This window comes from Gopherus flavomarginatus, chromosome 9, assembly GCF_025201925.1.
Source record: "Gopherus flavomarginatus isolate rGopFla2 chromosome 9, rGopFla2.mat.asm, whole genome shotgun sequence".
Lineage (NCBI taxonomy): Eukaryota > Metazoa > Chordata > Testudines > Testudinidae > Gopherus > Gopherus flavomarginatus.
The window spans coordinates 4,747,240-4,766,438 of NC_066625.1; the positions used below are offsets into that span (position 1 = coordinate 4,747,240).

Sequence of the window (19,199 nt, forward strand, 5' to 3'; positions counted from 1 at the left end):
TAACAGCTTGTCAAGGCATGGCTTGGAGTGGAGTGGAGTTTGCTGCTTAAAAGCTATCAAGAAACCCAATTTGTTGGTCAGGGTTTAACCAAAAAGTGACAGGAAGGTCTGTTGGGTTTTGTGTGGGGACTTAAAGGGACAATAGCTTAAAGTCATGTATATTATGGGTGAAAGTAATATGTAAAATGATTCACTGGAAGAGAATTTCTACATTGTGTGCACTTCACAGCACTTTCCTCTAGAGTCAGTTACCTTCCTTTTGCTCTGTGGGTCTCACACCCAGCAGGGTGGGGAAGAAGCATTTTTAAATATGGGAACATGTGATTGTAAACCCACAGGGAGTGGTAGGTACAGTCCCTGGAAGTATTAATTTTTCAAACCTGAAAGTATCCCTTAATCCATTGTTAAGTGAGGGTCAAAGAATTCTTAGCCCATACTAAGTAAAGAAATGTAGTAGGAAATTAGAAATTCATAGTGAGCTCAAATGAAATAAAAAGGTCTTTACCCTGTTTAACATGGAGAGTTCTCAGAATGCACATAAGATCAGCACATAGTTTTGCTTAAGATGTGTTGGTGCTTTGTGTTAAACATGAAGAGACTTTATACTCACTACCATGATATTCCTCCTGGTAAATTACTGCCCTCAATTCTCTGTTCTCACAGGCTTAATATTCTGGTCTGAATATTTGTATTACAGTAGCAGCCAGAGGCACCATTCAGGCACAATTATGCTGAGTACTGTGTGTCATTCAGAAACTAAAAGAAGTGCCTGTTTAACCCTGCTGTGGAACATACTGTCTGAAGATCACTTGCTTCATCTGAGTGTCAGGTAACATCCACTAGTGAACTCTGCTACTGAGAGATTAATTCACAGAGGCAGCTGTAGACTATTTACATGAAAAAACCAATGACAGGTTTTTCTGCCCATTCATTCAGATCAGAGTTCAGCAGGTAATACAAGTTTTAAACTTTACACTCTCTCTTGTAAGCTGCTTCCATCCATGCCTATGAAACCTTCAGCTTACTTGAAATACAGAAAAAGATGTCACAGCTAGACTCCAGGAGCAGGAAATGGAGTACCAGGAGCCAATTAACCCAACTTTAACTGGAACATGATGTCCTAAGAGTCACAGCCCTAAAACTTCATGCTGTGAAAATATAACAGATGTGTTGTTCAGGTACAGGACTGATAAAATTTTGACTTATCAAGAACCACCAAATAATGTCACAGTTGACCCGACTCAGCCCTGGATTCTCTGTGTACCTTAAATGCATTGACTGACTCCAGTGTGACTGGGGGTGTGAAAAGGAATGCAGGGTTGGGGCCATAAAGGTGGTGTGGTGGCTAATATAGACTGCCTCTTTTAAAGAGAAATTTCACATCCCAAGTCAGCATCTGTTTTTATTTAAATAGCCTTAGAAGCTATAGGAACTCATTAGCAGTACCAGGGTGTATACACATTATCTTTTAGCTGCAGGACATTTTCTGTGTATAAATTGTGTTCTTCCAGTCATGGTATCCTAGAATTTCAGTGCACATGCTGGATTCTGAGGACTTTAAAATGACAGCTGACTTAACAGGGCACCGAGTAAGTGTACCTCTTGGTCTCACAGATTTACAGTCCCTGTAGAAATACAAGTGCATTATACATCTTCACCATTTGATATTAAATCCAGAGTTCATTTTCTCCACTGCATGGTACGCCGTGTGCAACGTTGTTCCAGCTTTTTCTGAGTTTGTACCACCCAGCCACTGTTCATACAGTTCTTTTACAGTGCGGTTCCTCTCTGGAATTTCAGTCTTAACAGATTCATACAACTTCTCAACTTGCTGAAGCAAATCCTTGCTGGATTCACCTTCTGCTCTGATCTGACCACCTCCGTTTAAACAGCCTAGGTGCAACACGAGAACATGACTGTGGGTGTGGAAATGCTTTAATAAAACTTTAAGAGTAATTAAACCAATTAATACAAACCAATTACCTCAATCTGAAACTGACAGTAGCAACATAAGACTTCATCAATGAAAAACACAGATAAGTGGGGAATGAAAATCAAATACCATAACATAGTGGGACCCACAAGCCCTATAAAGGAGCCTATTGGTCGGCTGTGGCCCAGTCCTAGTTCAGAATGGACAGCAATGCATGCTGATAAAAGGACAGGAAACTAGGACTGCCTGTTCTTCAGAGAGAGAGAGGGAGGGGAAGTTGGGGAGGGAGCAGGAACTTGGGTCACTCCTTCAGACAGCCTGGAAAAGGACCATGCTTAGAGCAAGGCAGAAACAGCCTTTGAGTCTCAACTGAAGGAAGGAGATGGACAGTCCTGCCCTCTCCATAAACAGAGGACTAGGAGGGGGAGTTTGCAAGAGTGTTGGATGACTGAAGAAAGCAGCTGGGAGGGGTCCTGGGAAGAAGCCAGGCACTGCAAATGTGGGGGAGCAGTGTGCCTGAAACCAGAGCTATCCGAGTCAGCTGCATAATGCCGAGTTTGGACCATGCAACCAATTCTTCAGTGCTGGGGAACACTGTTACTAGGTAAAGATTATATGGACCCTAGAGGAGCAACTGAGGCCCAGAGAGGGTGAAGAATGGCTAGTCAGAGCCAGTGGTTGCTTTGGACTCATTTACCCCAGAGGGATAGCGTTTTCCTAATGTAGCTGGCTGGCTAAATTCAATTGCCTACGTATCCAACCAGAAGAGGCAGCAGCACTCACTACACCACAAAGGTAAGGGAATCTATTTAACACTTTCTAAGAAGTCTTAAGAATTTTTTCTACAAGTTACTCCTCCTATTTCTCACACCCTGCAGTCCTCTCAAGGGGATAGTGTGACTCTTGAGCTGAGAATATAGCTCTACCTCCCATCAGCCAAATGGAAGGAGTCATGCATCGTGAAGGCAGAGAAGGTAATTGAACATCACTGACCAAGTTGAAGGGAGAAAGATTGAGAGAAGTGGGCAAACTGTTTCTAGCTCATTGAAATGGAGCACCCTCTGTCTCTAAGCTAGCTGAAAAGCAGAACTTTCACTTCTGCATGGCTTTGGAAGCACTTGGGTTTACAAAGCTGGGGCAGGGCAGTGAGGAGGTTTTTAAAAGCTGAATTGTTAATTAAGAATTGCACCCAGTTTTGACATGCACAGTTTCAATCATGACTATAAAGTAATTAATTGCTAAAGAATTGTTGACTGCTACACTTAAAAAACAAAACCAACACACCTGACTTAACAAAACACTAAACACACAGCCTGTAGCTTTCAAACACACAAACAGACACGAAGGCTTCAATCCAGCTCTCAGAACTTCAGAAACCCTAAGAAATCTTACAGCAAACCTTGACCTACCAGCAAAAGTCCCTGTGTAGCCTTACCTGATGGGCAAGCCATGACTTCAACATAGTGATAAGGTGATTTTCCTCGTTTCAGTTTTTGCATTAAGTTCTGTATGTTTCGAAATCCATAAGCCAAGGCAAACTGCAGCAGGACTGTGCCATCCTTTTCTAGTGTCACTTCCTGGAAATCCTTGTTTCTAGGGAATAAAATCAGGCAAAATCATTTATCTAAATTAATTCTCTATTTGGCACTTGACTGAATACTAGAGAGCAAGTTTAAGTTTTACGCAGAAGATTATTCAAATAAAGAAACTGTCCTTTGAGGCAGCAGAGGACAAGTGTTCTTGGGGAAGAAACCATCCTCCATAAATCTAGTTAAATTAGGGACCTAAACCCCAATTCTACCTCAAATACAAAAGGAAAAGTGTGTAAACATGAACATTTTTATGTCCACATAATGCAGATGTCACGCTGGTCAACATCAATTATTGGTGTCTTTAGTAGAAACAGAACAGTTATAAGGCAAGAAAATGAGAAACACACAGTGTGCTATGGAAACCATTTCCCCCAAACGGATGCTTGTACACTTCTTAATGTCGAGCTCTGAACTCTCTCCAGTCTCGCTCAGTCAGACAATTGGCACACTCCGCAGCTCAAATCAGGCCAGCTGTGCTGCTCCCTGGCCAAACAGCCATGCACTGCACATGGCGGCTGGGAAATATGAGAACAACTTGTGCATGGATTCCTCTTAGCAACCCTCAGGTTCACACACCCTAGATGACCACCTTGCTGTTAGGCTGTGATCTGCTGAAGAGCATCAGTGTCTGGACATCAAAATCCCCATGTTAGTACGTACTTCTATAGGGCCCTACAAATGATACATTATATACACACCTGGGAGGCAGGCAGGAGTTTCATTTTAAAGTGAGGCAGAGAGAGATTTAAGTGACTTGCTCAAGGTCTCTCAGCAACTGGGTGGCAAAGTTGGAAATACAACCCAGGAGTCCTGACACCTAATCTTCTAATCTAACCACTAATTAACACAATTAGGGAGGAGGCATTAAAATCCCAACACATCTATTTTAGTGTCTGATGACAGGTGAAGGGCTCCCTCATTTCTATGAGAGCGTCAGCTGCCAGGTTGCTCTAAATGTTTTCTTTAGCTTAACAGTGGGGAAATCTACACTGCAGAACACTATGTGGGTGATGGGGAAGGGGTCAAGAAGGCCCCAGGGGAAAAGGCTGCACAGACTGCTGGGAGTAGGGAGCCAATTGCCATGGCTTGCTGTAAAATGTTTAACACCGAAGATTGCTCTTTGATTACCGGCAGGAGATGAGTATAAACAGAACTGCAGTGAAATACAACACGCTGCAACATAGTTTCAATTCCTTACTTTAAAGGTTTGTATTGAACTTCATCCACTTGAATCCCAAACAGTTCTTTTGCTGCATACTTGTATATGTGTTCCAAATAGCCACCAGAACCGCCACCAGAATGGCCAAGGAGCTCCTCTTCGGAAACGCTGCTAAACCTAGGGAAAAGGGAAGAAAAAGAAGGCCCCTCTTTGCACCTGCTTATAAAATAGGCTACCCAGTGCTACATCCATTGGCACTGAGAAACCGACTTCAGCGACAGTGAAGTAGTTTCAGACCACTAGTAAAAAAGCCCTTTTCTCCTCCTGAAACAGAATTACTTCACCATGCACAAGAAGGAATTTGGAAGTAACACGTAGCCAGCTGTAATTTAGTTCCTTGAGACCAACTTCCCATCCGATAGCTATGAACTGCCTGGTACTGACTCGTGATAATTTCAGGGCTATGTAAATTTAACCCTACACTGTCAGGTACGGGCTTGATCCAACTTTTAGAACTTTTAAAAGGAAAATTTGTTCCAAGTCAAACATACCATCTCCCAGTAACTTTCACTGTGTCACTGTTATCAGAGCGTTTAAGCCTTAAACTCTAACATCTTTGCTAATCCCCACTACAAGTGTCTATTTGAACATTAAGGAATTTTGCTCAGACTTGTTACTTTTCTGCTTCTATAATGGTTAAACTGAAGTTTCCAATGAAAAAAAAAGAGACTGGTTGCAGGGTTTAACTTTACATGACCGTACAGTCTTGGAGAGCCCATCCAATAGAAACTGCCTTCAAACATGTCTACCTTAGGAATTTTGAGAGCACCGATCACACCTGCGCATTTAAACAGGTCTTCCACTTCATAGCTCATTTATGGGGAGGGAAGGGATGGCTCAGTGGTTTGAGCATTACCCTGCTAAACCCAGAGTTGTGAGTTCAATCCTTGAGGGGGCCACTTAGGGATCTGGGGCAAAAATCTGTCTGGGGATTGGCCCTGCTTTGAGCACGGGGTTGGACTAGATGGTCCCTTCCAAGCCTGATATTCTATGATTTCCATTTCTGGAGGATCCAGGCTATTGGTTTTGATAATGCCATTGATGAATGTTAAACCCACCCTGCAGAATAACCAGCAACCCTACTGCTGAATTTTGTTTTTAATTGAAAGTCATTTTGCTACTCATGCACTTCTCTCCAATAACGGGGAAATGCCAATAGAACAGCCTCAGTGAATCCACTTCAGACCCAGGAATCGGGACTTAGCCCAAAAGCATTTACACAGCAGATGTTCCAGTACAACTGGGATAGCTGGGAGGGGAAATGGCCTCAGTTATCAATCCTGGCCAGCTGCTTTCCATACCCTTAACCACAGAACTTCTAGGAAACCCAAAACAACAAAGGCCAAACCTCTTGAACTTTAGCTCAGTCTTTCCTAGAAGCCTGCGAGCTAAAGGGGAACACTTGTGTTTGTATGGCCTAAAGAATGCCAAGAAAAGCCAAGGGTCAAACACCTCAAACAATCCCAGTAATCTGACAAGGCACAGCTGTCTATCTGGAAGGCTGCTGTAATGCTTCTTGAGAACAGCAACTCACAACAATGGCTTTTGTTATAAGAGGATAATCAGGAGATGTTTAGGTGTTTTTACCCACTCAAACAGTTTCCAGAGTGGTAGCTGTGTCAGTCTGTATCACCACAAGTACTCCTTGTTCTTTTCTCATCAGAGAGTGTGACACTTGCATTCTGCTGCTCACAGCTGCAGAAGGGAAAACACCTGGGATTTCAGTCAGATCTAAGACGTTGCCACTTGCAGATAAAAATCGCAGCCTTAGAATAGTGAAAGACACTATTGCACCCTGTAATCAGGCAGAGGCTATTTTTAACTCAATTCTTGTTTACAGGAACTGTGATTCATTAATAAATGTTTCAGTGTGTCCAGCCTCACGTACTGCTGCTCTGTGAAAGGAGTCTGACGGTAAGCCCCATCGCTGGCTAAGGCAAGCAGTAATACCAGCAAAAGCACAAGGATTTTTGGCACTTGTATCATTCTTGCTGCCAAATTTAATAACCTCTTAGTGGCCTTTTCCACATGCCAAAGGAATAAATGGAACAACAGCCATTTGACTGCTTATGTTAATCCTCCAAATTCTGTGGAATACGTGCTGTTTATGACCAGTCAATTTACTGAGTAGGGTAAGGATCGCAGAAGGTTAGAGAGGAGCATTATCATCACTAAACATGAGACATAACATTAAACAAGCACTTTTAATATGTTAGCCAAAGATTTTATCAAAGAGTTAGAGATTTTGTTTGCTGCTATGGAAATGTTAATGAAAAAAACCACAAGGGGTCCAGTGGCACCCTAAAGACTAACAGATTTATTTGGGCACACACTTTCGTGGGCAAAAAACCTCAGTTCTTCAGATGCATGGAGTGAAAGTTACAGATGCAAGCACTATTATACTGACACATGCTCTAACCATGAGGCAAAAATTGTACACTAGCCTACTGGGCCATGTACATCTATTTTCTTCTCTTATAGCTTCTAGGGAAATACTGAATTTGTAGCACTTTCCATACACTGATGAAAACACATCCTTTTAGTTTAATGTGCTATGGAATACTGCAGCTAATGCCAATTTAGGTGAATAAAACATCTGATTTCTAAATCCTCCAAATTCTTGCAGTCACTTTCCATGCGGTTGGCATTCAGCCAAGTTACTTTTCAGTTAAAGCAATTAAACAGCCTCATCTGCTTTACACATGTTCAATATGCTTTTATTGCATAAGAGAATGCCTAAAGACTAGCTGAAATTACTTTGATATTTTCTCATTTGTTCTTTAGCACTGGAATAAATACAGTACTAAAAAACTAAACATAGCAGACCTGTAAATTTCTGTATTATCATATTATATTCTCCATTCTAAACTATTTCATTTTTCCATTTGCTCACTAGTTTCTAAATTTGTGCTTGGTGTAATGTCTCTAAAAACAGATACACTGTGAATGTTAGCTACATGAAGTAATAAAGATTGGACAGAAAAGTGCAGAACAATTATGTCACTAACAATCTTACTAAGTGAATTCATCCACTTCTGCTGCTTTAGAGAAAAACAACTCTTAACGGTTGGGCTATGAAAATAAGTCTACAGCAGACAGTTGACTTCAGAGTCTCTTAAAATGCTTACTAACCTGATCTTGCAGATTGCACAGAGCAGTTGATGATGCACTATTGTTTTTAACAGATTCAAGATCCGTAAGACAACAGCAAAAATCTGAGTAAGATGTACAAAAATGCAAATATCTGCAACTCCTGTAGTGTTAAATCACTTGTGGAAGGGGCAAATTCTGCTGTAGAACCCGGCTGTGAGAATATTTCAGTAAACGTTTAAGGGAGATCATTTGTTCTTACATGGTATCCAAAGGAGCCGTGTCCACATCTGACAGAGAGACTCCCTTTTGTTCCAACAATCGTAGAACTTCTCCTGAAACAGAAACACCGGTGTAAGTGTTCTCTTCTAGGGTAAAGAAAAATGTTCACCAGCATGAAAGCCTAAATTCCACAAATGTAATTAATGCCAACTGGCCCCTCGTGACTATTTCTTAACTTTTTTCACTTCTATTGTGTGGCAATTGGAGATGCTTTGCAGGAAAACAGTCTGAACCCAGAAGGCTCAAAGGTGAATGCAAAAACACATTCCAAGTAGACAAGTTTTCATTGGCTAATGTCCTAGAAAACCAAGTGTTAAAATGTAAAATTACTGACAGAACAGATAAAAGGTCATGAAAGCATATTTTACAAAGCACTCTGGTCTAGTACGTATCTGTGGATCAGAGGACAAGTGAGGTGAAGCTAGATAGCATAGTCTACATGGCATTTCAGAGCAGAGCATTATTTTAGGATCAGCAGCTACTATCTTATATCATAAGAACCAATGGAGCACCTCTGGTTCCCTTACCCGTAGTAATTACACAGTCAACCTCACGAGTTTGGTACTCTTGGCTGAAGAAGTCTGGTCTTGAAGCTTCTAGTTTTTTGTCATAACAGGGCATTACTGTCACATGGTAGGTCTGGTCAGGTGAAAAATGCTGCAAAAAAATTTGTACAGTTGCACTAACTGCTATTAATTAATTTAATGAAGGCACAGATAGGAGTGTAGCAGCTAAAAGCCAATTGTGCTGCTAGAAATCTCCTTTGCTGCTAACAATTTTCAGTACCTGAATTAATACTTTCTATTCCTTCCCAACTGTGCAGGAAAGAATAATAGAGTAACTATCTCTGTAGCACGCTTTAATAGCTTTTTGTTTTGTTTTGTTTCCTCTATTAAGCCAGACGATCCTGGCAGATTTAGTCAGTTAAGAGTCCGTAATTACATGAGTAGTCAACTGTGTTTCATATCCATTGCCCCAGGCCAGACTCAGACCCATGACAATTTATATTCTGCACCAACTACTCCAGGAAATTAGGTGAAGTTCATCACAATCCAAGAAGCTCCCAGGGACCAAGGAAACAAGTTGTTGAATCAAGGCCATTGTTTCAGTATCTCATGTCAAATGCTCTGAGTAGTTGCCAGATGTCTGAGTTTATTCAACAAAAGTGTTAAAACCAGTATTCATTAATGGATAATCAAAACATGGCAGTAGCAATGCTCAAGTTTCTTGGTGGACTCAACATTTGGCTATAAGAGTGACACCAGTCTTTAGACATCAAAGTGACATTTGGAGGAATTCCAGAGGCAACAACGATAGAACAGAATAAAATCAAACTGAAATAAAAACATCAAGCTGAGGAAAAGCACATAATTTTTTAGCAAGAGACTATCTGCATGTAAACATGAATTCAAGCTCTGTATAAGATCATGGTAGTAGTTTGCTTTTAGATAGGAAAAAAACTCACCAGAAAAGCAAATAAAATGGTAGAAGGGATGTGACAAATCCAATTCTTCTAGATTTGTTGAAGAACGGATAGAGGTTTTAACTGACCTTTTCAATCCAAACCTGAAACTCTGCTCCCAATAGGCACTTGCACAAAAAGAGCTGGATAGCTAAAGAGGGGGTCTAAGACCAAGTATCAGAAGGGAGGCAAAGGAGACATCTGGTGGCATGAGTCTGATTTTAACATTCTCTCTCCAACTAAGGGCTGGTCTACACTGGGAGGGGGATCAATCTAAGATACGCAACTTCAGCTATGCTATTCATGTAGCTGAAGTTGAAGTATCTTAGTTCCACTTACCTGGCCATTCTCACGGCGCCGAGTCAACTGCTACGGCTCCTCCGTCAACTCCACTTACTCCTCCTGCCGAGGTGGAGTATGGGCACTGATTCAGGGATCGATTTATCGCATCTAGATGAGATGCGAAAATTGATCCCTGATAGATCAATTTTTAGATACTGTTTTCAACTCTTAGCTCAGAGAGCTGAAGCTCCTCATGAAATTAAAGTGAGATGATAGGCTGATTTGCTAGTGATCTACAAGATTTTTATATCTGTAAATCAATCCTATTTAATACACTGTCTTTAACAATGTTTTAAACACAGCTCAAGATCTAATTTCTACAGTTTCCTGTTAAGCATGGTCTATGCAAAGCCTTACCTGCTGTTTTGCAAAGTGACCCTTGATCAAGGAGCCCATGACCTGCTGTGGGGACTTAGTGGTACTAATGTAAGGAATAACAAAACTTCCATGAGTTTTCTCTGCATAGCAGATCCAACCTGCGAAAAGATGAAGTATAATTAATCAATGCACAGACTTTCAGTGGCTTCTGAATCAGCCTTATTGCCAGCCAATAACAATCATTTTCAGCCTCTCTTCGGCACACAGTATAATAGCTCTTACCAACTGGATTCTGGGACAAGACTAGCTTTGCAAAGTAACAGTGCACTTAAACATCTGTACCACTATGGGTAAGAACTTCCACAGTTCATGTAATCATATTCAGGAACAAGTGTCTTTCTTTATAAGACCATTGAGGACATTTTTAATATCTTCACAGCACATAGCACCAAGAGCAAGTCTCATGTACACATGGTTTTAGCCATTAACTTTTTCAGCTGTTTACTACACTTCTCTAGTGTGCAGTTAGTCTGCCACATTATCTGACCACTTCTATAGCCTTTAACTATATTACAATATACCTGGACAGGCAGAGGCCAGCATGGGCAAAGCCTTTTTATCTTCAGTTTGCCTTTGAAAGCGTCGTACAAACTCTCGTTGGCTCTCCAACAAGCTGAAGTTTCTTGAGAAAGTTGTATCAAACACATAGTGCACACCTAGATAGCATAGAGGTATTAAAGCCACCAAAAAATTGACAAATGCCACAAACTACAACACAAAAATCCAGCCCAGATAGGTTGAAGCCTGGTATTTTTACATATTTATAGACTGCTGTAACTGGAAACAGAACAGTTTCCTAGTACATAATAAGACAGGCAAATAGAAAAACTGGATGAGAAAAATGAATTGATGATGGAGTGTTTTAGGATCCCTTCCCTCACATTGAGTTTAATACGTCATCAAAGTAACAGAGGTCTGAATTCCCATTCACGTTATGATTTTTGAAACAGGCACTTGGAAGTTTATTCACGCAACTTCTACAGACAAACAGAAGTTGCACTTGGAATGTTACTAAGCTATACCCAAAAATTTCGTCTGCGATTACCAAAAGGTAACAAGCTTGCCTAAATTTTTTAAGAATGCTGTCAATTTCTTTGCTGTTTCTAGAGGCGTCATCTTAAATCTTGCAGCTAGTGATGCTCTGGATTGTGGTGAAACGGAAACTATAACTAGCTTCTGTTGATTAGGAGCTGCAGTCTGAAAAACAAGAAGTGGAATATTATCATTTCCTGAACAGTTAAGATATAGCATCTTTGATATGTTAGTAATTTAGAAGATACTTGTCCGTGGTCGCAATGTTTTCTTTTTAAAGTATGATCCAGTGGGGGAAGATGTTGCACTTCCAAATCAAGAGATTACTGTATGACATATTATGATCCTTTCACAAACTTAATCTGACAATTCAGAGGAACAGATAAATATGTTGTGTTGTGGATGTCCTACAATACCTTTTGGTTCTTGAAGACTATTAGGATACAGATGATCTTCTTACACATTATTTTACCTGTGCTTCAGCAATCAAACAGTATGGTTTTCAAATTCTTGAGCCTACCTGCTGGCTACTGCATTAGTTGAGTATCACCTACCTTATTGGAACTTAACACTTTGCAGAGCTCTTCATGGCTCTGCTGAGTGATTAACACGCTTTCTGCAGATGTGATGCAGCCACTACAAGCTAAACAATCATTCAGGGTAATTTTAGCCTTTTCAAGCTTTTGTGCTCCTCCATCCTAGAAAGAAACAGATTAGAGCCAGTCCGAGCCATAGGAATCAGAGATCCATATGCAGAACATATCAAAGACAAACCTGCTACATGGTACTAAGAGAATTTTGCCAAAACGTTTGAACTAAATCAGTTTTCAAACGACTTTGTTTTTGGGGGGCCCATCACTCAACATAAATCTTCAGTCAGACCAAACCGAAAGTCAGAAACCAGAATCATAGCCTGAGCATCAGGGTACTGATAGCCTTAATCTCATGGCAAACGCTGCTTTCGCCCACTAAATGATGGCTGCTCTAGGGCACAATCATACCTCTGTGCACCTTCCTTAACAGACACCAGTAATGCAGCAGCCTCCATCTTCAACTCAACACAGACATCAAGCTCTCTTGAAAGAACAGCATCCCAAGTTTGTGTAGGAAGTACACCCTAACCCCTGAAGCGGAGAACATCATTTCTGCAATGTTCCCAGCTCACTTAACCTCCAAATTGCTGTCATTCTACTTTTGCAACCATGAAAATAGTTCATTACAACTCTGTTGGTTTTACATAATAAGAACATAAGAACGTCCGTACCGGGTCAGACCAAATGTCCACCTAGCCCAGTATCAGTCCACCGACAGTGGCCAATGCCAGGTACCCCAGAGGGAGTGAAGCTAACAGGCAACGATCAAGTGATCTCTCTCCTGTCATCCATCTCCATCCTCTGATGAACAGAGGCTAGGGAGACCATTCTTTACCCTTCCTGGCTAATAGCCATTTATGGACTTAGCCACCATGAATTTATCCAGTTCCCTTTTAAACATTGTTATAGTCCCTGCCTTCACAACCTCCTCAGGTAAGGAGTTCCACAAGTTGACTGTGCGCTGCGTGAAGAAGAACTTCCTTTTATTTGTTTTAAACCTGCTACCTATTCATTTCATTTGGGGACCCCTAGTTCTTGTATTATGGGAATAAATAAATAACTTTTCCTAATCCACTTTCTCCACATCACTCATGATTTTATATACCTTTATAATATCCCCCCTTAGTCTCCTCTTTTCCAAGCTGAAGAGGCCTAGCCTCTTTAATCTTTCCTCATACGGGACCCTCTCCAACCCCCTAATCATTTTAGTTGCCCTTTTCTGAACCTATTCTAGTGCTAGAATATCTTTTTTGAGGTGAGGAGACCACATCTGTACACAGTATTCGAGATGTGGGCGTACCATGGATTTATATAAGGGCAATAATACATTCTCAGTCTTATTCTCTATCCCATTTTTAATGATTCCTAACATCCTGTTTGCTTTTTTGACCGCCTCTGCGTGGACATCTTCAGAGAAATATCCACGATGACGCCAAGATCTTTTTCCTGACTTGTTATAGCTAAATTAGCCCTCATCATATTGTATGTATAGTTGAGGTTATTTTTTCCAATGTGCATTACTTTACTTTTATCCACATTAAATTTCATTTGCCATTTTGTTGCCCAATCACTTAGTTTTGTGAGATCTTTTTGAAGTTCTTCACAATCTGCTTTGGTCTTAACTATCTTGAGTAGTTTAGTATCATCTGCAAACGTTGCCACCTCACTGTTTACCCCTTTCTCCAGATCATTTTTGAATAAATTGAATAGGATTGGTCCTAGGACTGACCCTTGGGGAACACCACGAGTTACCCCTCTCCATTCTGAGAATTTACCATTAATTCCTACCCTTTGTTCCCTGTCTTTTAACCAGTTCTCAATCCATGAAAGGACCTTCCCTTTTATCCCATGACAGCTTAATTTACGTAAGAGCCTTTGGTGTGGGACCTTGTCAAAGGCTTTTCGGAAATCTAAGTACACTATGTCCACTGGATCACCCTTGTCCACATGTTTGTTGACCCCTTCAAAGAACTCTAATAGATTAGTAAGACATGATTTCCCTTTACAGAAACCATGTTGACTATTGCTCAATAGTTTATGTTTTTCTATGTGTCTGACAATTTTACTCTTAACTATTGTTTCGACTAATTTGCCCGGTACTGATGTTAGACTTACCGGTCTGTAACTGCCGGGATCACCTCTAGAGCCCTTTTTAAATATTGGCATTACATTAGCTAACTTTTGGGTACAGAAGCTGATTTAAAGGACAGGTTACAAACCTCAGTTAATAGTTCCGCAACTTCACATTTGAGTTCTTTCAGAATTCTTGGGTGAATGCCATCTGGTCGCAGTGACTTGTTAATGTTGAGTTTATCAATTAATTCCAAAACCTCCTCTAGTGACACTTCAATCTGTGACAGTTCCTCAGATTTGTCACCTACAAAAGCCGGCTCAGGTTTGGGAATCTCCCTAACATCCTCAGCCGTGAAGACTGAAGCAAAGAGTCCATTTAGTTTCTCCGCAATGACTTTATCATCTTTAAGCGCTTCTTTTGTATTTCGATCGTCAAGGGGCCCCACTGGTTGTTTAGCAGGCTTCCTGCTTCTGATGTACTTAAAAAACATTTTATTACCACCTTTGGAGTTTTTGGCTAGCTGTTCTTCAAACTCCTCTTTGGCTTTTCTTATTACACTCTTGCACTTAAGCTGGCAGTGTTTGTGCTCCTTTCTATTTGCCTCACTAGGATTTGACTTCTACTTTTTAAAAAGGAAGTCTTTTTATCTCTCACTGCTTCTTTTACATGGTTGTTAAGCCACGGTGGCTCTTTTTTAGTTCTTTTACTGTGTTTCTTAATTTGGGGTATACATCGAAGTTGGGCCTCTATTACGGTGTCTTTAAAAAGGGCCCATGCAACTTGCAGGGATTTCACTTTAGTCACTGTACCTTTTAACTTTTGTTTAACTAACCCCCTCATTTTTGTATAGTTCCCTCTTTTGAAATTAAATGCCACAGTGTTGGGCAGTTGAGGTGTTCTTCCCCCCACAGGGATGTTGAATGCTATTGTATTATGGTCACTATTTCCAAGCGGTCCTGCTACAGTTACCTCTTGGACCAGCTCCTGCGCTCCACTTAGGATTAAATCTAGAGTTGCCTCTCCCCTTGTGGGTTCCAGAACCAGCTGCTTCATGAAGCAGTCATTTAAAGTATCGAGAAATTTTATCTCCGCATTTTGTCCTGAAGTGAAATGTTCCCAGTCAATATAGGGATAATTGAAATCCCCCACTATTATTTGGTTCTTAATTTTGATAGCATCTCTAATTTCCCTTAGCATTTCATCATCACTATTACTGTCCTGGTCAGGTGGTCGATAATAGATCCCTAATGTTATATTTTTATTAGAGCATGAAATTTCTATCCATAGTGATTCTATGGAACATGTGGATTCGCTTAAGATTTTTCCTTCATTTGAATCTACATTTTCTTTCACATATAGTGCCACTCCTCCCCCTGATTCTATCATTAGCTAGTTCCAAAGGCTATGCCATTACGTGACAAGCCACTTTACAAATATCTTTTAAAGAATCAGAACGAAAAATAAAATAAATTACCAGCAGCGAGTCACATCTATTTTAATTGAGTACCCACTCCCACTCTTTCAAATAAGTAACAGTGACAACAGGTATCATCTCAGACTGAGTGATCTACATTGTCATCACGTTTGCAATCATTGGATATCATATATTTAATAGTTGTAACGTACTTATGCAGAATAATAAGGTAATTTGTGGATTTTCTACACAATGATTACAAGGGGAAAACATTCTTACCTGATTGATTTGAAAATAGCTGCCATCATCTTCAATTCGGATCTTGGCTGCTGTTTTTCCAGATTTCTTTTCAACTTTTATTGGCTTTACACAATCCTAAAACAGAAATAAAGTAAAAAATTAAGGAGAGGAACCTTTAAATATGAAAGATGCAGGAGAGGAAAAGACTGATTGAAACTGGATAGAGTGTAAAATTCTTATCTCTGGTTTAAGCTGCACTGGATTCTTTGTTTAATGTGCAATCTTACAATTCCTGTAACCACCAAGGAGACAAGCAAAAATCAAACACACAAAATCTGCTTACCCCATTTTTACAGAATGAACACTTTTCCAACATCATAACCAAAACTACAGAACAATTTTGCTGCCAGTGTGACACACCCAGATTTAAAGAGGTCTTGCTGAAAAGAGATGACTGCAAAGTTCTGTCCTTTCCAGAATCTCTAAGGGCGATCAGGCATTCTTGATTGTGAGTTTTAGTAGATAGGAGGCGTGGTCATTACATTCAACATGTGGCTATCGCCAATGAAATTTCATTTGATGTTGAGGGCAAGCAGATGACTTTATATGGACTGTTTCCGTTTAGTGTGTTAGAGTTCAGTGACTGAAGTCCTGAGGATGTTTTTATACTTTACACGATTTGCATTGTTTGTGCACCCACACCTCCCTTGTCTAAGAAGTCTGGCTAGCAGCCTTGCCAGAATTCATCCTGACCTTAAATCATCCTTACTTTACCAAAATCCATTTTCCATCTTGATTACTGTAAATCCTGCTTCTAAAAATCTCTGCTCTGAATTTAGCAGGGTTCAGAATGCTCCTATTGCAGGGAGGACAAAAATCACTCTGATGCCCTAGTTATGCTCATTGAATCTAAATCAATCAAACCTATCCATGGACTTACTCCCCACTTCTAGCCCCGGGCTTCTATGTCCTCTCCTCACTTGTGCTGCTCTGTTAGCAACTCTCTCCTGTCTTGCTTTCCTATTTGCTCTGATTTCCAAATGACAGCAAAGCTCACCTCTGTTCCTGCCACTTTCCATTCCCTCCATACTGCAAATACTTTGTGCTGGATGCTGACTGACGTCTTTTCTGCTCTCCTATATCAGCTCTCCTTTTATCTGTTCCATCTGTTTGGACGATACTATTTACAAAATGATATTCTATTGTAGTCCATAATTTACACTTTAAGGGTAATATTACAGGAGCCCTTGTAAGAATTTAAAAAAAAATTCTTGTTAGATTTTCATCTCAATTTGTTTTCCAGCTGTCCTAGAAATGCAGAAGCAGCTTTTTCAATATGAGAATGTTTCCACTGGTTGTGTGGTGGTGTTACAAACTGTTACTCAGCCTCCATGCTCTATTCCAGAGGTGGCTGCACTTCAGCAGTAAAGGAAACAATCCCTTTTCTGGACATGTTAGAGGAGAAATGTAATAACTGTGCAGGTCAATAGCGCCTTCCACCCTAGGCGCTCAGATCAGGAAAGGAGAGACACACGGGCATCCACAGCCCATTGAAGCAGAAAGCTTATTTCAAATCTACCAGAAAACAACCTATGTGAGGCTAACCATGAGCAGTCAGCATGGGCACCACCTGTTTGGAGTGGAGTTGAAGGGCAGGGCAGGGCAAGGCGAAGACCCAGTGGCCACCAGGCCAGGGAAGCCCCTAGAATTCCCCCTACCTGGGGATACCCAGCCCAGGGGACCCTGGCATGGGCTGGGAGCAGGGAGAAGGGACAGAGGCCCTGCCCCAAGGGCTCCCTTAGGGATCTACCCAAGCATTCACCTGACAGGCGCAGGAACTGAGAAGACGGGACACCACCATTCAACCCCCTCCACTCCCCCACTCTGCAGAGCCCCCCCCGACTCCCAATCACCTATTATCCCCCCAGTGGACCCCCCAATCACCTAGGCAACTCCTCATTCTCAGGGGGCCCCCCAATCACTTATTATCCCCCCAGGGGGACCCCATCCCCGGGCCCCAGGGGGACCCCCCAATCACCTATTATCCCCCCGGGGGGACCCCATCCCCGGGCCCCAGGGGGACCCCCCAATCACCTATTATCCCCCCAGGGGGGACCCCATCCCCGGGCCCCAGGGGGACCCCCCAATCACTTATTATCCCCCCAGTGGACCCCCCAATCACCTAGGCAACTCCTCATTCTCAGGGGGCCCCCCAATCACCTATTATCCCCCCAGTGGACCCCCCAATCACCTAGGCAACTCCTCATTCTCAGGGGAGAATTACCTATTATCCCCCCAGGGGGACCCCCCCAGCCGACCCCATCCCCAGGGGACCCCCCAATCACCTATTATCCCCATCCCCCGTGGGGGATCCCCAATGCCCTGGGCACCCCCCCCAGCCCCCCATTATACCCCCGGCCCCAGTGGGGGACCCTCAATCCCTCATCCCCGGGAGGACACTCCGACCCCGGCCGGGACCCCAAATCCCCTGGGCAACCCCTATCCCCGGCCCCCGGGGGGACCCCTCAACTGCCTCGCCCCCCTCCAGGCACCCCCGTGCCGTGCGGAGCCTCCCCCGCCCTCGCGCCCCTTGGCAGGCAGCCAACCAGCGCGCTCCCCGCCTGCGCCGCTCGCCCCCGCACCCACCTGCGAGGGCCCGATATAATCATCCAGGTCAGCCAGCCGCAGCACCCCGCTGAAGTGAGACGCCATTCCGGCCACGCTGCCGGAAAGCAAGCACCAGCGACGACGTGGGGAGGTAACAGCGAGACGCCACGCTGCCGTAAAAAGCGTTCCCACGCTGCCGGAAACCGTGGCGGACGGAAGCGTCAATAGCCCAAAAGCAGTAGATTTGCGCATGCGTCGGCGTCTCAAGTCACCTTTTTAAAAAAAGGTAGTGCGCGTGCGCGCGTCTCTTCCTTGCTGTCTGACCCGAGTGTGGGCGGGGAGGGGTGCAGCGCCCACTGGGGGGGTTGGCAGGCTGGTAGCGAGGCGGTGGCCGGGTTGGGGTGTCTAACCCCTGCCTCTCCAGGGTTATTTGGGGGGGGGTTAAGCAGCTGGGGTGACCAGACAGCAAGTGTGAAACATTGGGGTGGGGGTAGGTGGGTAATTGGAGCCTGTGTAAGAGAGACCCAAAAATTGGGGCATCTGGTCACTGTAATGAAAGCAGCCTGGGGCTTTCTCCTGTGTGCCTGCAGGTCATGGAGGGGGCACCCGTCTGTTGGATGGCACCTCGCACATTTGTTGAGTTAGGGGCTGCAGGACAGAGCTGATTGCCTAGGTACAGACAGCCCAAACACAGGCTGCTAAGCAACCCCTTACGTTGTAAAAAGTGGCAGTGTGCCAGGGGGTTGCCCCTGTTGTTTGGGGTATTTTTATTTAGCTGATGTTCTTGCCCCACCCCTGCTCTGCTAGAAAGTTTTCCCTCAAAACCGCTGGGATGAAAACAAAAGTTTGAATAGCCCTCATGATCCATCCCGAGGGAATGCTGCTCTGCAGTTGGAACACTTAATGCTAGATAAACAATGGTCACTACATTTGCTACTGAA

At 42.7% G+C, this 19,199-nt stretch overlaps 1 protein-coding gene and 1 long non-coding RNA gene across 2 annotated transcripts in view; one reads left to right on the top strand and one right to left on the bottom strand.

Annotated features, from left to right (window-relative positions):
- Positions 1 to 1,384: 1,384 nt before the first annotated feature.
- Positions 1,385 to 18,453, bottom strand: CIAO3 (cytosolic iron-sulfur assembly component 3). Its single transcript, XM_050967274.1, has 11 exons — positions 18,298 to 18,453; positions 15,691 to 15,786; positions 11,885 to 12,028; positions 11,363 to 11,495; positions 10,820 to 10,954; positions 10,278 to 10,396; positions 8,644 to 8,773; positions 8,097 to 8,169; positions 4,724 to 4,861; positions 3,369 to 3,526; positions 1,385 to 1,893 (listed from the first exon to the last, which is right to left on the bottom strand). The coding sequence occupies exons 1-11, from the start codon at positions 18,361 to 18,363 to the stop codon at positions 1,655 to 1,657; spliced, it is 1,431 nt and encodes a 476-aa protein (XP_050823231.1). The 5' UTR covers positions 18,364 to 18,453; the 3' UTR covers positions 1,385 to 1,654.
- Positions 2,640 to 19,199, top strand: part of LOC127057994 (uncharacterized) — a 103,112-nt gene continuing 86,552 nt past the window's right edge. Inside the window, exon 1 of the long non-coding RNA XR_007776255.1 lies at positions 2,640 to 2,728. This is a non-coding gene — a long non-coding RNA (uncharacterized LOC127057994). The remainder of the gene's footprint in view (positions 2,729 to 19,199) is intronic.

What these genes read in the sequence shown, in the direction of transcription:
- CIAO3 (XM_050967274.1), bottom strand. Translation starts at nt 18,363, where the DNA reads ATGGCGTCTCACTTCAGCGGGGTGCTGCGGCTGGCTGACCTGGATGAT. An exon ending in AAGTGTTAAGTTCCAATAAG is followed by an intron (nt 11,496 to 11,884) that starts GTAGGTGATACT and finishes CTTGTTTTTCAG; the next exon opens with ACTGCAGCTCCTAATCAACA. An exon ending in GTCACTTTGCAAAACAGCAG is followed by an intron (nt 8,774 to 10,277) that starts GTAAGGCTTTGC and finishes ATTTTTTTGCAG; the next exon opens with CATTTTTCACCTGACCAGAC.